At 38.0% G+C, this 22,405-nt stretch overlaps 1 protein-coding gene across 2 annotated transcripts in view; it reads left to right on the forward strand.

The window, feature by feature from the left end:
* Window positions 1-15,249, forward strand: part of MLLT3 (MLLT3 super elongation complex subunit) — an 81,218-nt gene extending 65,969 nt beyond the window's left edge. Inside the window, exons 7-12 of one of the 2 annotated variants that reach the window (XM_053465888.1) lie at window positions 3,322-3,397; window positions 4,976-5,123; window positions 7,890-7,986; window positions 12,140-12,211; window positions 14,267-14,338; window positions 14,996-15,249. In XM_053465888.1, the coding sequence (XP_053321863.1) occupies window positions 3,322-3,397; window positions 4,976-5,123; window positions 7,890-7,986; window positions 12,140-12,211; window positions 14,267-14,338; window positions 14,996-15,127 (597 nt within the window). In that variant the 3' untranslated portion in view covers window positions 15,128-15,249. The remainder of the gene's footprint in view (window positions 1-3,321; window positions 3,398-4,975; window positions 5,124-7,889; window positions 7,987-12,139; window positions 12,212-14,266; window positions 14,339-14,995) is intronic. The other variant, XM_053465889.1, reaches the window with a different exon arrangement.
* Window positions 15,250-22,405: the final 7,156 nt, after the last annotated feature.

The following is a 22,405-nucleotide window of genomic DNA, read 5'->3' on the forward strand; positions in this document are numbered from 1 at the left end:
ATGCAACAGGCAGCCTAATATGGCTGCATGCTACTATGCCATGAATAGTAAAAAAAAAAATGCTTGCCTGCGTGTTAAATACTGATCTTAGATAAGTTGGCTGGCAGGCACAAAAAAAGTCTGATCACAATTATCATACAGGGATCAGGCTTCTGCCACAAGTGCCCCCACGTGTCAGTGCCCCCCCAAATTAACACATCTAATTTTAAAAGACATAAACACACATTTTTATTTCCTACAAAAAGTACATGTGCTTTTGTGAACTACAATCATCCTCAGCAAGACGATGATGATGATAGGAGTTGTAGTTCAGAAAAGCAGGTGCACCAGAAGTGCAAATATGTAGCAACGTTTTGTCAAGTGTGCATTTTCTTCTGTAATGTGTTTGTTTACTAAATTAATAGTGTTTATACACCTACCCTGCTACATGGTCTCTAGTGTTATGTCATGCAGCCGGTAACATCCTGTAAACTATCCACGTGGATTGTTTCCGTAATATAGAGACGCAGCCGTCTACTGTACAGAAACTCATGCTTTTATTGGGTAATTTGAGCAGGTGGGCTGTTCACTGTCAATGTTACAAACTAGCATACTAGCTGTAAAAAGTGCACGGCTTCTAAACAGCAGCGTAAACCTTGTAATATTGAATATTAATTGCCAGAAATAGGAAAATTCTTGTGCTGTCTCTCTCTCCCTCCTCTCTCTCTCATGTATATATTTCACCAAATCATTACAATAGGTGTCTTTTTCAACTCGACTGGTTTGGTGACCATTATCATAGAAAAATCGTGTTTAAACCGTGCCTTTTTTCTACTGAATTCTTTTTTTTTATGTATTACCGTACTCATAATAAATGTTGGACTATACAGCTAAAACCTGTATCAAAGTGTTCTTTATACCTGTCCTTGTTAGTTTGTGGTGATACACTAAAAATGAAAAAGTGGAACCAAGGTTAAATGACCATATGGTAAAAGTGTGGGAAAAGCTCAATTCACTAGTACCCATTTTTGTATGTAACTGTACATGACGTGTATTTAGTTGGTCTCATATTACTCCTCATATTACATCATTGACAGAAGGCATATGGGGATCTATACTTGATCTTTCTGGAGGATCTAGGTAGTCTTTCTATTGCATGCCTGACAGTGTGCCTTAACTGTAATCCTTAAAGACCAGGTAGTTCAGGTGGTTTTATATCTGTTTTTCATAAGAATTTAGCTGATTAAGATTCTGAGTTATCCAGGGTCACTAAGGCAGGGATAGCATCTACTGGAGGACCAAGTCATATTCTCATTAGCGCACTGGGCATACATGTTGTTCCTCTGCAGACTCTGTTCATGGCTCCAGTTTGGAATTAAATTCACATGTTTTATGTTGCTATCAGTGTGGTATATATCTGATGTGCAGGGATTTGCAGTTGTAGTTCTGACCATCCTGTGACATACAGTTGTATAGTTTTACATATCAGGGTATAATAACAATCATCTGTTTCTTAGCAGATCTAAAAATTAGGCAAATACAACCTCAGATGAATGACAACACATATTACTTATTCATTCAACAAAAATAAAGCCAGAATGGTGAATATCTGGACTTTGACTTGGCCATTGCAACACCTTGATCCTTTTTCAGCCATTCTGTTGTAGATTTGCTATTGTGCTTGTGATCATTGTCCTGTTGCATTATCAAATTTTCGCCAAGCTATCGGACAGAGGCCTCATATTTGACTATAGAATATTTTGGCCTGCAGAGGAGTTTGTGGTCGACTCAGTGACTGCAAGGTTCTCATGTCCTGTAGCTGCAAAACAAGCCCAAATCATCACCCCTCTACCACGGTGCTTGTGTTCATCAAACGTTGGGCTGTGCATTATGGCCATCTTCACTTTGGTCTTGTCTGTCCAAAGGACATAATTTTTGTGGTTTGTTCAGATGCAACTTTGCAAACCTAAGCTGTGCTGTCTTTTTAGAGAGAATAGGCTTTCTCCTGGGAACCCTTCTAAACAAACCATATTGCTTCTGTCTTTTTCTAATTGTACTGTCATGAACTTTTACATTTAACATGTTAACTGAGGCCTGTAGAGTATGAGATGTAACTCTTGGTTTTTTTGTAATTTCTCTGAGCATTGCACGGTCTGACCTTGGGGTGAATTTGTTGGGAAGTCCACTCCTGGAAAGACTGGCAACTTGAATGTTTTCCACTTTTGAATAATCTTTCTCACTGTAGAATGATGTACTTTGATGTAAATTGTTTGGAAATGGGCTTATACATCTTCCCAGATTGATGGGCAGCAACAATTGCTTCTCTATGATCATTGCTAATGTATTTCCTCCTCAGCATTGTGTTGGCACACACCTGAATGCTCCAGACGTTTATAGAACTTGCTGATGATCAATTTATTAAAGGCATTTGATTACCTGCACCTGTCTGCTACTTAGCATCTTAAGTCCTATGGAAGCAGTAACAGTGTACTTAGTTTTTCACACATGGCTTCTCCATTTTGGCTTTATTTTTGTTGAATAAATCATGACATTGAGTAATGTCATGTGTTGTTGTTCATCTGAGGTTGTATGTACCTAATTTTTAGACCCGCTAAGGAACAGACTATTTTGTCCTGATATGTAAAACCATAGAATTTAAAGAGGGCGTACTTTCTTTTTCACACAACTTTATATAGTTGTCCAAATGAGATTGTTCGTGATTATTTGTTGACGTTTGCTACATATCCCTGAGGCTGCTGCAAGGCACGTTCTATGTAACCTGACCATTCTCTTTGCATTTAATAAGAAACTATATTATGCGGCTGCAGATACATGGTGTGTGCCTCATGAACGAGAGCTGCAGATTGGCTTCACATGGCTAGAGACTACCAGTGGTGATGATGGGGGGGCATTTTTTTCTTCAAAACTACATTGAATTATATTCATTATTTTAGACTGATAGTTAAAACTTTTGTCATTTTCTGATTTCTTCTGTTTGCGTAAGCTAATTTATATTTGGTTTTGAGGTATCTAATAGTGAAAGGTACTGTATTGATTTTATGTAATCTGCGGAGCCCTACAGAGTGATATAAAAGATTGTAGTCACACAAGCAGACTATATCATATGCTAATCCTCTGTGTCTGTGTACAGGAAGACTTTACTCTTGTCCATATGTATTAGTGATGATTTTTAAGCACCAGGAGTTCTAGTATTTAGTTTTCAATCCTTGTCAGTCTCAAAGTGAGAAAACATATCTTTGATTATGTATCTTAAGTGTTACAAAACTTTTTTTAGCTTTATATACTTTTTATATTTCATTTGTCTTGTTCTTTGCTTCACAGTCAGGTCAGCCAAGTCCTGCCAGTTCGAGCTCGAGCTCAAGTTCCAGCTTGGCACCACCTCATAACCACAGACAAGGTATTAAACTAATAAAGTAACAATGCTGGCTTTACCAAAGCACTGAATGAAATGTGTACAGAAAGCAGAGGCCACATCCCTTGTTGTGTTTCTCAGCTTTATTATTTACCTGAAACTGCACATTCACAAGTTTAAGATTATATGCCTATTTAATAGAAAAGCATCTGAGTGTAAATGTATATTGCAGACTTCAGAGCTCAATGGGAAACGGTAGCTGAAAAACAAATTTGTCATGGCTAAAGGTGATATAGAGATTATTATCTGTAGGAGATGGTGAGTCGAGGGAACATTTATGGAGGGAATTTGCAAACACTGGCATAGAATACCACAGATGAACCTAATTTTGCTTATATATATTAATAATGCAAGCATGTAAAGAATTTTAGAAGTAACTAGGCAATCCATAGAATGTTTGTAGGTAGATATGTCAGCAGTATATAAACAAAATTGAGAGAGTTCATTGCTTAAAACAGTAAATGTTATGTCATTAAAGAAGAGTTTGCTACTGGTGAATCATCTAACCTCAATATATATATATATATATATATATATATATATATATATATATATATATATATATATATATATATATATATATATATATATATATATAGTTTTGTAAATTTGTATTTCTTTTACATCGTAAATTGTATGTTGTTTGGCGAACAGGTCCAGTTAAGGACCGGTTATATGCTGTTTATCGCATAAAGCACTGCCTGCCGTTTATGTAAGCACTTGGTGAAGGTGTTCTGAGAAGTACGGAAGGCACAGTAGTGTAGTTTTGCTGCACCAATCCAGCTCCCATTAGGAGTTAGGGAAACTACTTGCTTGACCAGAATTTGACCTTGAACTCAAAGGAGTATGCTAAAAACTAAATAGATCAAAAACAGGCAAACAAAAGCACCCTGCTTCAAATAAAGCCTGCAATCAAATTGATTTGTTATAGCACCCCCTTTATTTTATCCTCCGTCCCGAGCTTAACCCAAATACCTTAGTTCTCTGTACATCCATTTTTTCGCAATGACTGTTCTGTGTACTACTTTTAATTTTCTTGCTTTATATCTAATTTACATTACGGAAGCAAATCTCATGCAGCAGCCCCTTAACCCTTATTGTATTTCAAATATTGGGCTCTTAGATGTTGGATATAGATTTATGTTTGTGTCTCAATCTCCCAAAACCTTAACATAAATTAGTAGTAAGAAAAAAAAAACACCAAACAATGTTGAGGTAATACCTTAATATTTTTAACATTCACTAATTTGATATCCCAACATGCAAACTAGGGTTCCTTGTATGGCCTGAAACCATCAGTTTAGCACATTTTTTATCCAATCATATCTTTTTTTATTCCTAAAATATGATTTGTTATTTGACTAACTAAACTTTTACAATTGACAACAAAGAAGGGGTCCAGCACACCTGCCTCAGCAGACCTTGATTAAACCAATAGCCATTCATTTTAAATAAACTTATACGTCCATTCCAACTAGAAACCTCTGCCTTTAAATCACAATGAATGATGTGTCAGACAGCAAACACAATGATTTTCTTGATCCAGTGTACTAACTTGCATAGGTTTCTTTATGTCTTGTCCAGGCAGCCTTAGGTCCATAATGAAAGACTTGCATTCTGATGAGAATGACGACGAATCTGATGATGCAGAGGATAACGATTCTGAGAACGAGAGGACGATCCATATGCATGGAGGAAGCCGGGCTCGCAGGTATATACTGTATAATCCATCTTAAAACAGAAGTTCATTTAACACACACTGAAGAGACTTCACTTTTTTCACGCAATTTCAGCCTGATTAACAGGTTCTTTACATTTGAACTTGTGAATTAGGAGTCAAAGGTGTGTGTGTGTGTGTGTGTGTGTGTGTGTGTGTGTGTGTATATATATCTTACACATACATACGCCGATCAGCCATAACATTATGACCACTGACAGATGAAGTGAATAACACTCATAATCTTGTTATCATGGCACCTGTCAGTTGGTGGGATATATTACGCAGCAAGTGAACGTTTCATTCTCAACGTTGATGTGTTAGAAGCAGAAAAAATATGCAAGCAAGGATCTGAGCGACTTTGACGTGGGCCATATTGTGATGGCTAGACGACTGGCTTTTGTGGGGTGTTCCCGGTCTGCAGTGCTCAGTACCTATCAAAAGTGTTCCAAGAAAGGAAAAGCAGTGAACTGGTGACAGGGTCATGGGAGGCCAATGCGCACTGATGTATGTGTTTGGAGGGGGCGAAGACTGGCTTGTGTGTTAAAATCCAACAGACGAGCTACTGTAGCTCAAATTGCTGAAAAATTTAATCCTGGTTCTGATAGAAAGTTGTCGGAACACACAGTGCATTGCAGTTTGTTGTGTATGGGGCTGCACAGCCACAGCCCAGTCAAGGTGCTGATGCTGACTCCTGTCCACTGCTGAAAGTGCCTACAATGGGCATATGAGCATAAGAACTGGACCACGGAGCAATGGAAAGTGGCCTGGTCTGATGAATCACATTTTCTTTTACATCACATGGATGGCCGGGTGTGTACGTGTTGCTTACCTGGAGAACACATGGCACTAGGATGCATCCATGGCCCCACCTCGCAACTTACAGGACTTAAAAGATCTGCTGTTAACATCATGGTGCCAGATACCACAGCACACCTTCAGAAGTCTAGTGGAGTCCATGCCTTGATGGGCCATGGCTATTTTGGCAGCAAAAGGGGGACCTACGCAATATTAGGCAGGTGGTCATAATTATTGTGTGTGTGTGTGTGTGTGTGTATATACCGTATTTGCTCGATTATAAGACGAGGTTTTTTCCAGAGCAAATGCTCTGAAAAATACCCCTCGTCTTATAATCGGGGTCGTCTTCTAATCAGACCCCAAAAAAATGGCTGGGACCATGCTGCTTACCGGTCGCGAGCAGCGTCTCTTCCGTTAGAAGCAGGAGGACAGGAAGCTTGTAGCTTCCTCACAGAACTCTATCTCCCCCTCCCTCCTCTGGGGGCGGGGCCAGAGAAGTTGCTGGTACAGCCGGTCCCCTGCAGAAGTCTTCGAGTGAGAGATCTGCAGTTCAGGTAAGGGGGTGGGGGAGGGTTTTTGGGTAAGTATGTGTGATTAATGTGTGAAGTATGTGTGATTAATGGAATGAATGAGTATTTAAATGTTTGTGAATGTGTGTTTGTGTGTGATAGCATGGATGTGTAAGGGGGGTGGGGGTTGTAGCATGGCATAGGGAGGCTGTAATCCCACTACTATCATCCCCAGGTTCCAGCATGTACTGGCTGCCTTGGCTTGATAGGAGTGTGATTGCTGTTGCAGCAATCACACTCCTATCAAGCCAAGGCAGCCAGTACATGCTGGGTTAAAAGGCATATCATGGGGCTGAGAAATGCATTTTAACCCCCTATATGCCACTCAGCCCCATGATATGCATATATACCTCCAGAAATGCATTATAAGGCATATCATGGGGCAGAGTGGCAAATAGGGGGGGTATAAAGCATTTCTGGGGGCAGAGTGGCATAACTGGGGGGGGCAGGTTGGCAAATAAAAGGAAATTTAAAAAATATATTTACATGAATTAATATTTACTGGTAAAACTTTTTTTCCTATAGGGTCGTCTTATATTCAGGCTTTTTGTTTTTTTCCTAAATTAATATTTTGATTTTGGGGGGTCGTCTTATAATCGGGGTCGTCTTATAATCGAGCAAATACGGTATATATATATATATATATATATAATATATTTCTAGCCTTTTTAATGACCATGATGTTGAAAGACAGTAAATGTGTCTGTGACATACAATGCCAGCATTTAGAACTGACTAAAGAAGCATATGAGTGGAGCCCACAGGTAAAATAAAATGAATATTAAAAATGCATCCACATGTCTGAAGTAGTTGCTTCTAATGAATGTGAAAATGAGACCTCTGCGAATGAAAATATCACATATATATATAGATATATATATATATATATATCTATATATATAATTGAGATCAAGAAAAATGATGTGTTTGCTCCCTCTCATTCTCATCTTTCTTCTCCCTCCCTTTTCTTAAAGCATTTCTGAGCCTTTTCCTCTGATTTATGTTAATTTCAAAGGAAGACTTTTGATCACTAATGTAATGTATGCTCAATACAAAGTTCATCTCTTGGAGTAAACTTAGCACACGGGTCCTAAAAGCGGCATTTTATTCAATGTGAGAATTTGGTTGAATGGACAGCATGTATTATATGTTTGCTACAGTTTATTTTGATGAGATCGTGACCTTTCAAGTAAACTGGCTGTGTGCTATAAGCCATTGATAGATAACGCTGTGCGCTTAGGCTCCTGCCCTCTTCTCTGTCAGTCTTCTCTGTCCCTCTTGTAACTTTTTATCATTTCAAGTCAAAATAGTTCAATAAACTTTTAGATATAAAAAACTGACCAAATTCATACTGACCAATTGCGTTGCACAACTTTGCCATAATTTCTTTTAGGATAAGCCTTAGCGATGGAAGCAATAGTGAAAGCAGTTCTGTTTCCTCGCCATTACGAAATGATCCTCCGACGTTGCTGAAAACAAACAACAATCAGGTAAGGATTTCGTAACATACCGTTCACACGTCGTCTTTTTTTATAGTTGCGCTTAAAAGGTTCCTTAAAACACCAGAGACTGAGCAATGAATTCCAGAAATGCTTTTTCCCCCTCTTGTTTCTTTTTCGCCCTCAAGGTCATGACATGTTAACAATTCTAAGAGGTAGAAAAGCCTAGATACTGTAAACCATGTGTTTTTCATTGCAGCAGGGTATGTAACCTACCCCTGGTTTTGTCTATTTCTTTTTCCACATCACTTCAAGGACTTGATACGGCTGCAAATCTGTTAACCTCACAAAGGGAACAGAAGCACAGTGTCTGCCCACACACTGTTCTTTACATAGAGTTAATAATGCACAGTTAAGATTCTAGCTTTTACAGCCATACAATACTGGCTGCATTTAAACTCTGCTACCATAGCAGCAGGGCTGGACGTGCGTGTGTCCCCAACATTTATCCACTATCTTCAACATAGGAGCATGCTAAACACGCACAGCACCACCCGAATGGCAGCGACTCCAATAAAAGGATCGGTTTGTGTTTCTGTGCTGTTTCGTGAAAGTTATTTGCACAATGGAATAAACTTTGCAAATTGCACGCCCTGCTTGATCTTGTAAAACCTGGTGTTTCCTTTTCACACCAGAAGGATTCTCTGGGTTATGTGGAATCCATAGTTCAACTTGGAAACCAATGGAACAGTATGTACGATGCCAAGCATATTTCGCCAGAATCGGTTCTTATGACTGTATTTGTAGTATCTTGTCTCTGCCTAGGCGACACACGGTCATTCACAAAGGGCCCATCTCTCCCACACACATACACTTACCTGACAACTTTGTTTTAGGGGGCATAACTGTAGTAGAAGCCCATTGGTGCGACACAACACATTTCACATTAAGACGTACGTCACTGACTTCTTATGAGACGGGCATGCAATTTACGCCTAATTTTATTTTATTTTTTTCTTTGGTCAGTGACATTGACATTATCAAAGAGAAAATTAAAAAAAAAATAAACCAGTTCCTTCACAGATACAGTATTGTATTAGATCAGCTAAATGGTCATCCCTAGGGAATAAAAGCCTGAATAAAAGGTCTGTTATGGAATCCGATTCCTTATAATAATGTTAACCTGTTATGACCCCTTGTAAAGAAATATAATTGCCTGTAGAGCAGCAGGTTTAACCTGCAGCCATAAAAGCAAAGGCAGATGATTATCCATTATATGAATATGGTTCTGAAGAGGTTGGTGAGACCTGAATGTGATTTACAGCACTACATTGCCATCTGTGTAAAAAATGTTATGGCAAACAAAAGCTCATTTTATATGCACACTGTCCTTAAAGGAAAAAAGGATCAGTTATAATCTTAAACATAGGAGTTATTCTGCCATGAAAAGCTGGCATGCTGAACCTTTAAGTCCCTTTGAAGTGTTAGTCCATATTGTTCAGATACTCCTTTTGTCTTCACACAGCATTTCACCAAACCTGTGTTGGATCAATTGATGGTTTGCCAGCTCAAACCAGGCATGAGTAACGCATACATTAAAAACATTGAAATAGAGTTTATATTTATGGTGATCACTGCAACATGTATCTTTCAAGTTGGGAATTCCAGCAGGATGAACAGAAAAGGACATTGTATTGAGTAGGGAAATACAAATTTAACTTATCTCACTGTTTTTAGCCAGTATTTTTTTTTCTCCAGAACTCTCAATTAAAATTGATTATTTTTAGTCCATCCAGTTTGAATAGATTGCATATTGTGACAGTGGTACTGTTCAGATGCTCAAGGCAGACTCCTAGCTTTCAGATTTCGATTTAGACCTCTTTCCTTTCCATGGCTTGTACAGTTATTCAAGAAGAAAGACATCAAATGCCATATTTCCTGGTTGGCCAAAACATGGTTTTATTTCATTTAAGTTATGAGCTAAACAATAAATTGTTGAATTAGTTTGACTTCCTCACTGATTTATCTATGCATTTTGTAGGAGAAGGTCCCTGGGGTTGGTCCTTCATAATGCATAGCAAAGTCAGTGATTTCAAATGCAATGATTTGGTGATGTCGGCACTTTCCACTGAGCTTTAGCCATTGAGCCGGTTATTCTTATGTATACTTGCTACAGAGCCAATTACATTTTCCTTTGGGCTGTCGCTGTTACGATGACATTCCCTGCAACAGTATTTACTTGTGTCCATAGCTCATGCAAGGCAATTGCTGGGCATGCTCAGCAAATCTGTCACATGCATACCTGGGGACTCTCTGGCTAGGGCTACCTTGGGAAATGTGGGTAAGAGGTCCCGCTGACGATGGTGGGCAGTCCAATCCAATCAAAAAGATTATTTTATGAGTCCTACAAATTCCGTTTACTTTTTTACTTTATAGATCAACCACATATATTATTCTTTGTTGACTTTTTTCATAAGGCACCGTTGTGTTCCTCTGTGTTATACAATAGGTAAACGCGACATATTAAGTAGTACATCATATAATAATTGAGGTTTACGGACAGAAGGGGAGGAGGCCCCTGCTCAAACAAGTATACAATTTATCAGTTCTTACCAGGAATTCAAATTAAAGTTACTAGCAAGATATCCCAATGCTAAACTGAGCATTCTGTTTTTATCAAGCAAATGATCAGAGATAAAAAGATGATACCTTTATTGGCTAACTGACGTATAATGGTTTGCAAGCTTTCAAGACTATATAGGTCTCTTCTTCAGACGTACCATACCAATAATATGCCTGAAGAAGAGACCTAGATAGTCTTGAAAGCTTGCAAACCATTATACGTCGGTTAGCCAATGAAGGTATCATCTTTACCAGATTTGCTTTCTCAGTTATTCCTGTGTGCTGAGAGAGGCCAGAATAGTTGTCACAAACATCCTCTCAGACAAACTGCATGTGAACTGACCCTTTGGCTTTATCTGAGACTTTCTGGACTCAAACATTTATTGGCCAATGCTTACAGTAGTCCATATGAATTCTCCAGTTGAAAAATTTTGAATGAAGAGGATTTTAATTCAATATTGAACAGCCTTACAAGAAGGCCTGTGGGTGGGTGGATACCAGATTATTTTACTAAATATGCAGGGAATACTAGGATATTCTGTGGAGCCTCTGGAACTGCATCTAGAGGAAACCTATATAAAGGCATTATACAACAGCAAGGGCTCTTCAAAAATAAATAATCTTTTATTTGACTTATTATTACTTATCTTTGAAATTTATAGATCTGGCTAATGCAATGTTTTCATCTAGAAAATACAATTCTAAATAAAACTCCAACACAATACTATTTGAGCACATAAGCAAATATGAGTAATGATGGCTCCCCAGTAACAGCTGACCTGATTTGACCAGATATGGCTTATCTCCTTAAAGTAGGGCTATAAATTTAGTGAGGTTGGTAGAAACCATAAGGAGCAAGAGAGGAGAGGTCAAGAGCTTTTTATCAGTCCCACCAGAGCCCAGACTAGGAAATTTACAATGTACAATTATTGAAGTTTTGGGCCTGAGAGTGTTTTCTCTGTACAATTTACAGCGCAAAACTTTACTTTGTTGGTGTATATGTAATACACCAGAGTGCCCAATCCTGTGCAATTATACACCTCCTTTCTGTGTGTTACCTGCAAACATTCAGACAATGGAATCCCCCTTTGAGGAATTTCAGGGACACAGATAACACCTTATTACCAATGTAGTCAAATTAAGACAAGAAGTTAGGTAATTTGCCATTACCAGTTTACTTTTAGGCATGCTAGCTTGACACAGGCAGAACTGGGTTTTGGAGGATATAAATTATACACACTCCTTTATAGTACTTGTCAAGTACTGGTCTGTCATGTAGGATTCATAGGTAGCTACAACCACAGTAACATGTTAATTTATTCTTGTGTCTTGGTATCATTAAAAGTTTTTGTCTGAAATGGTAACTTCTTAAAACCTTGTTTATCAGTAAGGTCATAGACAACTGTGGGTCTCTCAGAACTTGCAAGCTGCAAACCTGAAAAATATGTGGTGGGTTTTGTTGGGGGGGGTTAATTAGAAAAAAAATGGGTTAGAAAGCAGACCTCTTGCCTGTGGGATTTTACTTTAATGTGTTCGTTTAGAAATGTTGTCATGTCCGCCATTTTTTTTTTCTGCTTCCCAGATACTGGAGGTAAAAAGTCCAATCAAACAGAACAAGTCTGACAAGCAAATAAAGAATGGAGACTGTGATAAGGTAAATATTAAATATCATTCATCTAGACATTGAAGGCCACATTATCAGGCATGGTGATACATTTTATTGGGTCTTTAGTGTACAGCTATATTATTTTACTGCCAAGGTATTTAAAACATCCATAGTGATGATGCAGCTATTGTTTTGCCCGAATCCCGTGGGCTGACTCCAATTACAGAGATGAATGGTGAGCTTTCTCTTAATTATCAGTCTGCATCATGTGGCATCCCCCTTTCCCTGCCTGTGTCCTACCTACATGCCCCAGAGTTAAGAGAATACTGGGAGATTCTACATGGAATGTTCCCTGGAGAAAACTAAGAGACTGGTAAACCGACTTTAATGTGTACACAATATTTTTTTATATAGCACCATCATATTCTGCAGCACTGTGCAGACATAACAAGTAGTATATATAACATAACAATTCAACTTACAGAAACAAAAATTAATGAGGGACATGCTCAAATGACCTTACAATCTAGAGGGAGTTGGCATATGTTACACAAGCAGCAAATGTGCCACTGTTAGGGATGGACTAGCCAGATTGATATACGTATTGTCCGAAGACAGGAGATGTACTATAAATAGGCGAGTTAAGGAAAATGGGGGGAAGGGCGCAACACGTAACTTCATAGGCGTCTTTTAAGAAATGGGTCTTGAGGATTTTTTGAAGGACTGAAGACAGGGGGAAAGACGGATAGGCTGGGGGAGGGCATTCTAGGGAATATGGACAGCCCTTGAGAAATCTTGCAGGCGTGCGTGATAAGTAGAATTTAGAGTACAGGACAGGTAGAGAGACAGGATAGGATTGTATTTCGAGATGAGTGTGGAGATGTAGGTAGGGGGATCGCTATGAAGGTCTTTGTAAGTAAGAGTCAGGAATCCTGAAGCGCACAGGCAGCCAGTGAAGAGACTGACCAAGGGAAGAAGTGTTAGTAAAGTGATGGGTGGGGAAGATTAGTCTGACAGCAGCATTCATGGTAGAATGTAGAGGGATATGAAGGAGACCAGCTAAAATGGTTACAATAGATATAGGGCAAGAGATAACGAGAGTGTGAACAAGAGTCTTAGTGGCATTCTGTGTTAGGAAGGGACGAATGCGGGCTATGTTTTTAAGATGGAGATGGCACTTTTTTTTTTGGAGACAGAATGAATGTAGGGATGAATAAAAGGTCGGAGCCAAAGGTGACACCATGGCAGTGAGCGTGAAGGGAGGGGGAGATTGTACCATTGACATTAAGGGAAACTGCTGAGGGAATGTTAGCATTGGAGGGAAGATAAGAAGTTTTGGAGAGATTGAGTTTAAGGAATTGGGCAGACATCCATTTAAGAAGTAGAGAGATTAGACTGTACTTGAAAAGATCAGTCAGGTCCAGGAAAGGCTTTTTTTAAGATTGGAGTTATGATAGCATGCTTGAAGGAGGATTAGACAGTTCTAGTAGCAAGGGAAAGGTTAAAGATATGAAAAGTGTAGAGACAAGAGCAGGTAAGATACAGTAAATATTCCTGTCAAATGAACCAATTCTTTGGTTGCTATGGTGATAAGATCTTGCCTAACCTACTGGCCAAATGAGTATACCAGCACTGCTTATTCAGAAAGGATATATTTTAAACTGATAAAATGTTATATTATATGCATTTTAAAGTTAAAAAAAGAAAAAAAAAAACAGATACCACATCATAGAATAATCCCGCTCGCTAATATGATCTGCTACAGAGGCTGCTTGTAGATCCCATAATGATGGTAAAGTACTGATTTGTAATGTAGGCCTAGAAGTGATTTTTCCAGAGTGGGCTTTAGATTATACACACAACCTGGTTGGTAACAGAAATGTGGCACCATATGGAACCACAGCATCTGCATCTCCCTCTCTACGCTCCCAAGGTGGGCTCACATGATGTTACGTTATGTGACACTGCTGAGTACCCCCTCCTGGAGCCAAATATTCAGTGTAAATAATGAAGTCCTGGAAGTTAAGCTCATTCAGAACATGATCAACCAAGAAATGAACTGCTAAGCTGTAGGTGTTAATTTTTATTTTATTTTTTCATTAGGCGTACTTAGATGAATTAGTTGAACTGCACAGACGATTAATGACTCTAAGGGAGAGACACGTACTTCAGCAGGTAAAAATTGCGCCTTTCCTAAATTTCCACGTATATTCTTAATTTGTACAGACCCTCAGAAAAAAAGTTCCCTTTATTAACAAATGATCACATAGTAACCCTGGCAGCTTTATAACAGCATTGCTTGTTAATTGCTATATGAACCTACCTTGGCGACTATTAGAAACATTATTGTTAGAACTTGCTCTCTTGTTGCATTAACTGTTATTATCTTAGATTATTTTATGTAGAGTGATAAAATAGCTAATGACTCTGTGTGCAATGCTAGGCCTGTATAGTAAGTATGTAGATTGATATATTTCAAGTGTAGAATGACATCTATGAAGGGTCTGTGTGAAGCCGCTCCTTCTATGACATGTGTAAGGAGAACGGTTTAGTTCTTGTAATCGTAACCGTTTGGTAAATGTAGACCATGAGGAGCGCAGCCTTTTAGTTTACTACAAAGGCAACACCCTTTTGTCCCGTTTGTGAAACGCCACTATACTGTTGTATTCATTGTTATGGTCGTGCTCCATGCTAATTTGGAGCATGCATACAACAATGTAAAAAAGTCACATGTCCTACTATCATATGGGTACTTCTTAAATACATATAACAAAGAACCTTTAAGTCGGTTATTCCTTTGTAAGATTTTTATTTGTTCTATGTCATTTTCAGATAGTAAACCTTATAGAGGAAACTGGACATTTCCATATCACAAATACAACCTTTGACTTCGACTTATGCTCTTTGGACAAAACTACAGTTCGTAAACTACAGAGTTATCTGGAAACATCTGGAGCATCATGAAGTTATCACCTATGCCTGCCTTGCTTGGACTCTTTGAGGACAGGAAACATGCAACTTAACTGTTCATGATTGTTCAAAATAAAATGATCAGAACCAAGTTCTCAAGAGAAGGATAATGAAAACATCTTTCGTTGATTTTCTTCTTTTTTGGTGTTTCTTGGGCTCAGTGACATAAAAATAATCATGACAAGAGAAGGATTATCCTTCTCGTTAAGTATATATTCTTGGAGATTAAACCTGGAAAGCCTTGAAAAATATGACATACAAAACATGTTCTTGTTACTTTAATGTGTTCTGTATGGTGTGTGTCTCTTGGTGGCTTTGAGTCCACAAAGGATGCACATGTCAGACACACACACTGCCTTATTATGTGACTGATTTATTTATTACTACATACCTAGATTCCAAATGCCATTGTGGGAGTGACACTACCAGATGCTAAAAGCCACCATGTGCATCCCAATTACATGCTCTGTTTTTCGAGCACCTCTGCCACTCGTAAGCCTAAGGAGTATAACCTTGCGGAACATTTCTGTAATCGAGCAACACACGCTCGGTTTCTGTTTCCACTGTTTTTAAGAAGCGTAGACACAAATAGGAATTTCCCAGAAGAGGACCAAGCTCCATCTCAGCCTTGTTTGTAATATCAGGGTTATTTCTTTCTATGAAATCATGTGGACCTTCTTTTGACAGCAACAAATAAATGCACCAAATAGCATTATGTGACCTGTAGCCATGCTAGATAAACCAGTATCATATCTTAACTAAGGAATAGTTGTTGAGCTGTTTTGAATCTGGCATTGTTTGTCTACTCCAAGTGCTTGTATCATTTCAATGTTTTTCTCTTTCTCTTCCTTTTTTCTTTCTCTCTTTTCCTTTCTCTGTCTCTTTTTTTCTTTCGCTCTATCATATCTATCTGTCTATATAGGAACAATTTAAAGGGCAACCTATAGCTCCTTGAAAAGGACCCTGCACACCTCCATTCTTATCTAAAGGAATGGTGTAGAAATGTCTTGCTTTGGGACTATTTATTATGTTTCCACTGTCCTAGGCCGACAGTTGTGTTAATTATTGTTACCATGGACAAAATGGCATTCAACCTTAGTATTTTTTTCCCTGTATGTACACTTATTTGTTTTTAGTTCACTAATGATGAAAGGTTTTTTCTACTCTGGACATAGTTTTTTTTCCTTGAAAATTCTTATACAGTAATCTATTGGGATCAATTGGTTTTTGAAGTAACTTCAGGAATCCATTGTTTTGTTTACAAAGATTTTTTCTATGCTTAAAACCTATAAAACGTACTTAAATGAAATTTGTGTCCTATCGTTTGTCTGATACACAATGAAATGATGTTTTCACTTGTCGTACAATTTAATAGCTGACTTATTTATCATATGCATCCTGGGCTACTGCCTTGGACCCATTTCCAAACACAGGGCACTGCCAGGGGCCACGGCATCAGAGGGTTATGCATGCAGAATGTGTACCAATATATTCTAAACAATGCCGATGTGTGGGGGCTTCTCTGGTACCCAGTGATGGTCCCACAGGTAAACCAGTTACTTTTATTCTTGAGTTTGGTAAGCCTTACAATTAAGGTTTGACTGAAAATTACCCAAATTAATTACTGATCTAGGTGCCTTTTTTAAACTCAAACAGCAAACCTGATTAGGCTAGGGGAGTATCTTCAAATGGGCAAGTATATTCAAATTTTAGAACTATGTTTAAATTTAATGGCTTGTGTCATCACTTACCTTAACACCAGTTAAAAGTCTATATTCAAACAATAAAAAAAACAGCCCTAGTAGGATGGTGACACAGATTCTCATGCTTCTGCAGTGATAGGTTAGCTATAATAGATGCACAAATGTGCCTCCATACTTAGACTGGGCTGAATCATGAAACGTTATGGGCTGCACGCTGGTAAAGGGCTAAGAGATGATGCAAACTATTTCCAAACTGTAACAAAACCCCACATCCTGAAACGTAATACCCTTTCTTTTATTTAGCTGTATGGTTTTGTTATGTTTTATCTTTAATTCTGTTGTCTTCCAGGCTGGGGTACAGGAGTTGGTTGTGGGAATTTAGCTGCTACTAGCTGCGACTTTACATCTGCATGTGTGTATACATGCACGTGCGTTTTTAATTTAAAGCCATATTTATCAAGTTATGATTTTCTGAATACTTTCACTGGATCCTTAAAAGACTTGAAAACTCTTGATCCTTACACCAAGCAGACAAATAATTCATTACCTCATATTAGCAGTGTTCAAGTTTGTATAGATCCTATGAATTAATGAAGGCAAAAGTGGGAACATTAGAAGAAAAAAAGACATTATTACAGCCTAGCCAAGCCTTAGATAAGGAATAAATATAAATGTTATGGAAATGGTCCTTAAAAGAACAAATTATTCACGTTTTCTTCTAGAGTGTCTTATTACAGTCCCTACCTATTGCAAAAACACAATCTCTGCCATGTGATTATTTTGCATTAGATTGAATTGCACTGTTAATATTCTTGGTTTCCTAAAACAGCTTTGAAGGCAAATACAAACCTGGTCCGATCATCAAAAATATACATTCTGCTGGTATTCCTCCTTTTGCTTCCACTTTTACCCCATTCATATCTCTGTAACTTCTAAACTGTATATAATTTTGCATCTTTTCCTAACCATTTGCATTGCTGAAGCCTGGGATCATTTATTTGTGTAAAATGATTTGTTTTGCCATGTCTCTAAACCCAAAGAGTTTTATATTAGTATTATTATTTGTATTTTTTTTTTACTTGTTTTGACTTTTTTTTTCTCTAGAAGTACTCTACTTCTAGATGAACAAGTGTACTTTTCAGTAATGTTATGACTCTATAGGATGATTGGCATGAAACATACTTGAAGCATTACATTGTCTAGCCTACTTTTTAATGTGCAATCATGACTGAGGAAAAACGTAAAGTTGAAAATCACTTGTTTAATTGTCTTATCTTCTGTTTTCTACGTTTTCATTTGTTGATGTTGATATTGAAGTGTTTAGAATCTAAAACAGTCTAGAAAACTAACTGGTGCACATTCCACATGGTACAATATGTGTTATTATTAAACAAACTGTATGTATATGTTCTATAAATACCTTTTGTAAGTAATATTTTCTGTTTTCATTGAGCATAAACATGTCTTGTTGGTTCAGTGTCCCTTGCAATCCTTGTGGGAAGAGGACTTTGAGGCTACCCTGGGTTTATTTTCTTGCATGTCAGTGACAATATTAATTATCATGTGTGCTTCTTTTCAATTAAGATTCTAAATGGTGGTTCCTAAGTGTCCGTAGCAGTACAGAACTCTCCTAGTAGTAAAAGTGGACTAAAAGCACACACAGGAAGAAAACCTCTTGGATAATCAAGGAGGTTCATGGTAGCAAAACCGTCTGACTTGATCAAGACTTTACTATTTGTTTTGTATTTTTTTTTTATATTAACTGAAAAAGTCGTACAATGATGGGGTAGCATTTTTGAGGAAGTAGCAAATCAAGCAAATATAAATAAAATTTTACCTACATTGTTACCATAATTACAATTATAATTTTGCTTGTAATGTTTTATACTGGGTCATAAGCTACAATTAAAAAAAAAATGTAATTAAATGAAAAAAGTATAAAACTGGTCAACACTGTCGCATTCATATCAGGACAATACGCAAAAATATAATATAGGGCACAACATAATCGTACATATACCACACAAAACAGAGGTGAACAAAATAGTCACTTAGTAACTGTAGGTCAGTTTAGAGGAGCTTATAAGGCGTTGCACAGGACCCGTAACATAGAAGGAAAGAAAGAACAGTGAGACAGGCGAAGAAGGAGGCTGGACAGCCAATCAGAGCATATTCTGTGACCTAAAGCCCTCCCACTCTTCCTGGATGCAGATGGATAAAACAGGAAAGATGTATATACCTGCTGTAGAGCTGGCTCCTCTTTGACGGTGACTGATTGTCTCTCAAATTAAACAAGAGCTCACAGGCACCACAGGTTCGCAACAGTGGGTTTGCTCAGGCTACGACCAATCAGGTAAGTCTGCTACAGGATGAGTGTGCTTGTTGCAAACGTTATGAAAATCTGAAAGGAAATAAAGCTCTGGCCCACTCTGCTCTCCAATGACTCCATCCCAGTGATTATATGTGATTTCACAGGTTAAAAACCTACAACATATAACATAATTGTTGTTCTACATTTTATTTGCATTATTTAATATGCTAAGTGAATAAAAATCAACAGCTGTCATTTTCATCAAATTAAAATATAACCAACACACAACTTCTAGAAGCTTTTTTTATTTTATGTGTGGCCTTTTGCCTGATTGTTGTTGGACTGTGCTGCTTTGGCTACCAATTTCTGACATCACAGAAAAGTTGTTCTAGTTCACACCCTAGAGCAGGGGTGTCCAACTTTTTTCTGCAGTGGGCCACTTCATCAGAATTGTATATGTGCGAGGGCCGCACTCATTTTTCACTGTGAGAAAATATAGCCTTTCATAAAATATGCAGATTAAAATAAAGGAAATGACACAAAACCTTTACTTTTCTCTCACTGATTTCTAGGCCTAGAAAGTTGTGTGACTACAAATTCAGGATTCTGGATAAGTACTATTTATTCCAGGGATGCACCAAAATGAAAATTCTGGACCAAAACCGAAAAGTCAGGGTTCAGCCGAAAATAAAAAATTCCACACTTTTAATAAAAGTAAGTTACACACCAAAATTGTACAAAAAATGTAATAACAATGTTAAATATATATATATATTATGATTGTTAACAGCAATCTCAGGCATACCCAGATTCGAGCATGTACTGGTTGGCTGGGCATGATAGGAGTGTGATTGCTGTCAACAATCATAAATTAATATTGTTATTGTATTTTTTGTCCAATTTTGGTGTGTTAACCACACTTTTTTAAAAGTAAGTAACACACCAAAATTGGACAAAAAAAAATCAACAATATGACTTGGCATGATAGGAGTGTGATTGCTAAGAGCAATAACACTCCCATCATACCCAGGCAACCAGTAAATGCTGGAACCTAGGCATGATGGGACTGCAATCACACTCCCATCATGCCAAGTCAGCCAGTACATGCTGAAACTTGGCTAGCTGCCCCCCTTGTGTATTGATGCTGCCAGCAGTATGGGGTCTGCACATCACAGCCACCCTGTACCATGCCCCCCACTTACACATCCATGCTATCACACACACTCATTCATTCACAGATTAATTCCCTCAATCACGCATAGTCATTCAAACGCCCTCTCCCACCCCCTTACCTGCACTGCAGCTCTCTCGAAGCCGCTCACAAACTTCCGCAGGGGACGCGGCCTCCCTCTGGGTTGTTTGCATTCAGTGCAAACAACTTCTCTTGTACTGCACAGAGGAAGCAGGAATGGAGCAGAGTCATGTGATGTCATGTACAATCACGTGACTCTGCTAGGTTCCGCTTCCTCTGTGAAGTACAAAAGACCCTCCCACAGGTAAGCAGCAGGGCTCTTGTGATCCTGGTTGCCCTGGCAGCCAATGTTACGCGGGCCGCACCTCGAGGTCCCGCGGGCCGCATTTGGACGCCCCAGAACTACTAGATGGTCATGCTCCTCTGCATGTCCAGGGTTCTTGCTACTTTGTATAGGAGTTACCTTTAAGCCATCTCTATCCTTTCTATATAACGTATCCTGGTATGGCAACATCCCAGTCTTTTTGTTCACTGTACCAGGTCTCTGTAACAGCAACTAAATCCACATTGTCACTTGTTACTAATGCAGGGATCTTACTCCCTAAACTATGAGCATTTGTACGTATCACCACCAAGCTATTTTCAACCTATATACCACCTATATGTTGTGGTTTAGCTTTTTTCTATATCTATACTCGATCCCGCCATTCCTTTCCCAACTTCCCAAAGCTAAGTCCAGCCCTGAACCTACAATATCTACCCCTTTAATGCTATCTTCAACCTTCACCTCACAGTTTAAAAACACATGTGATATTGTATTATTCAGGAGTATCAGACTATATGTAATTATATATTGTGATGATGTAATTGTTGCATAAAAAAACCCAAAAACCGTGCTAAGAAAACATAGTTTGTGACTCACAGGGTTAATAACAAGAAGTTATACTATTGCTTGTTTTATTGCCCTAAATGTGAGCTTTCAGGAAATATATACTTTTGCTTATTTAATTTTATTATTTAAAAAAAATCATAAATGACAGTTTTTACTATGAAATGTTTTCAGTCTGTTTTTAAAGTTTTTTCGAATAAAATATAATATATTTCGTTCCACGTATTGCAACCTGAGGTATGACACCTGACTTGTGGTAGTCTTTATGTGTTGGTGTTGCAGTTTGCTCAGATATATGAGGATAGTATCTTCAGATTAGCATGGATTAAATAAATTCTCTTCTTCGTCAGCATTGATTGATTTCAGATTACTCATCAAAGTGCTTTTTTTATCGATAAAATATGTAACTCCCTTTTAAACAGTCCAAATACATACCTGAAATATAATCTTAGGGTTTCACTTAAGGTTTTCCAGATGGTATTTCTTTCCAGTAGAACAAGCAATTGGTCCGTACCAAGAAAATGTCATGGGATCATGGTTAATTGAACCATAATGAACTGGTTACTGTACTTTTTTTAAATATCATTAAGCAAATCCTAAAACAATTTAGAAAAATGATCCTGCTTTTATCCTTAAAAGTGAAATATCATAGAATTCTCGGGGGTTGATTATATGAAAAAGAGAAAAAACAGAATGACCTTAAATAGTACATGTACAATAATAATACATGAATCACATGGCTTGAATTGTCTCAATCTGCCTAGTATCTTGTTCGTAAATATTAAATCTCTACTAGTTTTTGTTCAAGATTGAAAAGAGAAAATCATTTTATTGAAGTGCTCACCATTCAGACCTTTATCTCCTCAGTAAGTCTATGACGGTGAGTCCCAGTCGCAGATACACTATATGACCAAAAGTATGTAGACACCCCCCATCTATACTTGCTAATAGGTGTTTAAAATGAAAAAGTAAAATAGGCAGCCATCTCCATAAACAAACATTGGCTATAGAGTGGGTCATACTGAAGAGCTCGGTGACTTTAACCGTGGCACTGTCATAGGATGTCACCTTTGACACAAGTCAGTTGGTAAAATTTCTGCTATTATTACAAATCAGAAAGCCTGATGGAAACTCAATACATTGAAACTATTATGCTTGTGTCCCTTGATGTTATGTC

The sequence above is a fragment of the Spea bombifrons genome, chromosome 1 (genome assembly GCF_027358695.1).
Source record: "Spea bombifrons isolate aSpeBom1 chromosome 1, aSpeBom1.2.pri, whole genome shotgun sequence".
Taxonomy (NCBI): Eukaryota; Metazoa; Chordata; class Amphibia; order Anura; family Pelobatidae; genus Spea; species Spea bombifrons.